The sequence below is a fragment of the Coenobita brevimanus genome, chromosome 18, assembly GCF_032717465.1.
Source record: "Coenobita brevimanus isolate Jiangsu-jjx chromosome 18, ASM3271746v2, whole genome shotgun sequence".
Lineage (NCBI taxonomy): Eukaryota > Metazoa > Arthropoda > Malacostraca > Decapoda > Coenobitidae > Coenobita > Coenobita brevimanus.
The window spans coordinates 6987501-6992500 of NC_136971.1; the positions used below are offsets into that span (position 1 = coordinate 6987501).

Consider the following 5000-nt stretch of genomic DNA (forward strand, 5'->3'; position numbering starts at 1 on the left):
GGGAGGGGGAGGGCAGGGGGAGAAAGGAAGGGCGAGGAATGTCAGAAGTGAATAGCGAGAGGAAGAGGGAAGGGGAGGAGGCTAGGACAGGGGAGGAGAGAAGGGGAGGAGGAACGGGAGAGGAGAGGAAGGGAGGGGAGAAGAGGAGGAAGAACAAGGCACAAATGATAAGGAGGGCGAAGTGGGGAGGGGAATGGGGAGGGGGAAGGGAGGGGAGGGACATAGGGAGGGGAGGGGAGGCGCCAGAAGGAATGCATGTACGAAAAGAAGGGACTGCTGAGCTGACGAGAGAGAGAGAGAGAAAGAGAGAGAGAACCACATGGAGGAAAGGGGATGTAACGAAACGAAGGGAGGGAACGGAATGATAGGAAGGGGAAAAAATACAGGGACAGGAAATAAGGGGAGAAAGAGGGGAGAAAATAAATGGAGGGAAGGGGAGAAAAAAAAGGGACGGAATAAAGGGAGAGGGGAAATACCAAATGGAAGGACGAGTGGGGAGTACTGACAGAAGGGAAGAGGGGAGAAAACAAGGGGAGACAAGAGGAAGGAGGAGAGAAAGAACTACGGGAAGGGAGGGGAGGGAGGTGCCAAAGGGAGGGGGGAAGGAAGGAGCCAAAGGGAGGGAAGAGGGGAAGAACCACTGAGAGGGAGGGGACGGGGGTACCCAAGGGATGAAGGAGACGAGGAACCAAAGAAAGAAAAAGGGAGGTGATTGGAATTAAAAAGGGTGAAGGAACCAACAGGAAGATAGGGAAAGAAAGAGACAAACGGAGGGAGGAACCAAAGGGAAGAAAAGAGGAACTGGAGGGAGAAGGAAACGTGTGCCTGACTGCCTGCTCCTGGATATAAAGGGGCAGCAAGGGCGACACCGAGCAGTGCGCGTCAGTCAGCGGAGGGAGGTGGTCGCAGTGTGTCTCAGTCCTCCCTCGCACGTGGTATACCTCGCAAGCTGCTCTCTCTCTCGCTCTCGCACGTGGCTCACCTATCGCGCGAACACGTTCGATTTTCACACATACATTGATACCTGTTTTTATTTTTTATTTCCCAGTTAGTTACGTTAGATATTTTTTAATCGATTTATTCCGATTTGACACACACGGTACCTACACTTCATATTTTATTGGTTAATTACACATACGTGGCTATTCTCATACCTGGCTTAATTACTTGCCTAATCTGAGCTCACAACACTGAACTGACTCAAAAGGTTAAAATACGTGGCTGATTATCAACATACACTTACCTGTCTCTCCTAATTAAATACCTGCAAACACAATTGATTTAAGGTAAGCACACACACATACCTTTTATGTGAGAAAAAACACACAACTCCACCTCCTTAAACCCACATATCTTGAAGTCCTTTTAACCCCAAAATACTTGAAAAAAAAAAACTCCTTAAACTTTAGTCTTCAAAAGAATCTCGACAAAAGCCAGAATCTCGAGAGAATATCCCTTTCGACCTTAACCTTATAAATTTGGAACACATATTATTGAAAAAAAAAAAAAAAAAATCCAGCACTCGGTAAAATACAAACCCACAGACTTTAAGAAAAAAAAATCGTTCCCCTCCCCTAAAAAAAAAAAAAAAAACGCGATAAACCAATTTTCCTTTCCAACCCTCACTCTGAAAAAAAAAAAAAAAAAAATCACGCTCGAAAAATAAAACATCGAAAAAAACTTTGAAACACTTCTCTTTCAAACCAGGTACGAGGGAAAAACACCCGAAAAACACGAAAAACTTGAACAGAGATGGAAAAGACACCCATGTACTCAGTCATCCACCCACCCAACACCCAGTCCACAAAGCGCTCGTGGGTGGTGTGGGCGTCCGCGGGCGTGGGCGTGGTGGCACTGGTGATGGCAGGCGTGTTGGCAGGGATGGCAGTGCGGCAGATGGACCGTGCCACCATGATGGAAGGCAGGATGACAGAGATGGAAGGGCGGATGGTGGAGATGGAGGGGCACATGGAGGAGCTGCTTGAGTTCACCCTTGCCAGCCATGACTACTTTGACTACGAGGACGACTATGACGAGGAAGTCTTGGACGAGGACAAGAAAAACGACGACTCACAGGTAAGGAAGGCTGGTCGTTTTGGGAGACTTTCTTTAACTCTCTCTCTCTCTCTCTCTCTCATATCCACTATCCTCTGCTACTATGAGAGAGAGAGAGAGAGAGAGAGAGAGATCCAACCCCATTCAAGTACCACCACAACTGCATACTACAAGGTAAGTCCCACGCCCCCACCCACCCACCCCGTTTCCTAGCAACCAACCACCTAGCTACTCCCACTTTCACCTTCATCTCAAGTAAAAACGAGAATGGCCCAACGGAAGTGAGAGGAAGAAGGAAGAAAAATATTGTGTGACCTAAATACATGAAAGAGATCAAGATGATGTGAAAAGATTATAAAATATATCCCCAGTGTGTGTGTGTGTGTGTGTGTGTGTGAAAAGATTGTATAATATATCCCCAGTGTGTGTGTGTGTGTGTGTGTGTGTGTTCTGGGAATATGTGGGCGACTGAAATGATGTGTGTGTGGATGTATAGTTCGCTTTGTTTGGTCCCCTGAAGGCAGTTTTTTTCATTTCGTGTTTTTTTTTCCTGTTAACGGTTTCTAATTATTATTATCACCACCATCATCATCACTACCACCACCACCCCCACCACCATCATCATGATCATTAGCACAGCAACAGCATCATCACCTATTCTAACGATACTGTGTTTTCCTTTAATCTGCTTATGGATTCTACATCATCGTCATCATTCTCTATTTCTAGGATAAATGGAGAGAGAGAGAGAGAGAGAGAGAGAGAGAGACGTATCATTAAGAGAATTACCACAAGAGGACCTAACTTCAATGACTAACAATTACACTCACTACTCATTCCACCCACTCTATTCAACTCTGAGTAATGCCATAGACAATGATGATGATGATGATAATGAAGATAAACACCTAAATACATGGGGTTTTACACCTGTTATAAACCATGATGACTGCATTCTCCCGCTGTTTTCTTCCTGTTTATCAGTGAGAAATACGTTTATGATGACTGATGATGATAAAGATGATAATGGTGGTAAAAATACTGATGATGAGGAGGAGGATAATGATGACCTTTCTATTTAAATTCTTAGCTCCAATATGATGACCTCTCCTCGTGGATTTTTTTTTTTTCTTTTAATACTCAGGTTGACGCAAATCAGTTTTTCTCCCTCCTGTCAAAACTCCAGAAGTGTGAAGGTTACCTGTTACAACGCAGGCGTCTTTGTGGAGCCCTCTCGTGGCCAATGGGTAACTTTCAGGCTGAGGACGTCATTTTATTCCGTTCCTGCTATTACCATGCGATTATATTCACTTTAACAATGTCCCTCTAAAGCTAAAAGAGATAATGAATGTTGTATGTATCTCTCCAGTTTGATACTTCTCCAAATAATATCCTCTTTCGTAAGCAGCAATATAATTCTCAAGTACGTCATCGCTCTACATGGGTTTAAAAATGGTGGAGTGAGTTTTACGGCCGCAAAAGATGGCAAGTCATGAAGAAGTGCAGAGTCATAAGGTCTGGTGCAAGGCTGAGCTCAAAGGTTTAGGTGGGACTTATGGACGATATATTATGGAGGTGTGAAGGTGTTTTATGATGGAGAGGGTGGCAGGGACAGGTGTGTGTGTGTGTGTGTGTAGATATGGGAAGGGGGGTATGGTGTCAGACATACGTAACCAGACTGATATGAGTTTTTAGTTCTCTCTCTCTCTCTCTTCCATGTCATACTACTGACCTACACACACTCTTCCCACACAAAGCAATACAGAATTTGTGCTAAACATCATTAAACTCCAATAAACTAAATAGGTCCCTTCAACGAGTCAACGTGGGAATCTGCCTGAGCGTGAGACTATACACACGAGCGTGGGAAAATTAAGTCCAGCGTGGGAAAGTGTGTGAGAAACATTTAAAGAAACTCTCTTCCCACTCAGCCTGATAACATTACAATTTTTTTCTTGCTATTTCCGGACGATTCTATTCAACTAGGATAATTTTTCGAACGTGGGGTTAATATTAGCGACAGTAACCTTCGAATGAGCGATCTTTCCGAGTTGGGTCAAATCACCTGAATGCAGCGAGTAAAGTTGGTTGATGAAATTCAGGTGCCTGGTTGGAGAAGAAGAAAATAGACCGTGAACCAGGTGGAAGAAAATATTAATAACATGAATTTGTGGAGCGGGAAGGGGGAGGGTTCGGCCATGTGGAACAAAGTGTGAGTGGTTGGCAGGACGGAGAAAATGCAGTGGTAAGCCAAGGCCCGGGTGGAACAGAGAATTATTTTAATGTGGTTAGACCGTGTGGAGAGAATGGCTGGAGGGATGTGACGATGATGATGATGATGATGTAATGGATGAATGGACGCAGTGGTGGCTACAAGGGTTTATGACAGTGATGTGATGATGATGATGTATGTATGTATGCAGGTAGGTAAGTATGTACTGTAGGCAGGTAGGTAAGTAGGTAATGATGTTGTAGTGAGACATTTGAAACGACCAAAATATGTGGTGATGTGGAGAGGAAGTCAAGAAAATGGGTTAAGCGGGCGGAAGGTGAAGATAGGCAGGTCAGTAGGTTGGAGGTTTTGTGGGTGAATGGGTAGGTGAGTAGATGGACTCAGACAGGTAGGTGGAGGGATAAATATACAGGTAGGTAAGTTGGTTGGTTGGTAGGTAGATACGGGGTGGGTATATGAGAGACAAATAGGACAGGAGTATATGGATGGGTAAGTAGCAGGAAGGTAGGTAGGTAGGTAGATAGGTAGGTAAGCAGGCAGGCAGGTACGTAAGCGAGCAAAATTCCACCAGTTTATCTAAGCAGAGTGGGTAGGTAGGTAGGTAAGACGGTAAGTAGACAGTGTAAGTAGGTCAAACAGCTCAAAAAGAGCATAAAAAACTACACTGGAAAGAAAATAATCTCAGATGTAGTGTCCTTCGAGGTTTTGTTTG

At 44.5% G+C, this 5000-nt stretch overlaps 1 protein-coding gene across 4 annotated transcripts in view; it reads left to right on the forward strand.

Annotated features, from left to right (window-relative positions):
- The first annotated feature begins 1751 nt into the window (after window positions 1-1751).
- egr (TNF superfamily member 12 eiger) overlaps window positions 1752-5000 on the forward strand; it is a 138495-nt gene continuing 135246 nt past the window's right edge. For all 4 annotated transcript variants that reach the window (XM_080265987.1, XM_080265990.1, XM_080265989.1 and 1 more), the window contains exon 1: window positions 1752-2076. In XM_080265987.1, coding sequence (XP_080122113.1) covers window positions 1753-2076 — 324 coding nt within the window. In that variant the 5' untranslated portion in view covers window position 1752. The remainder of the gene's footprint in view (window positions 2077-5000) is intronic.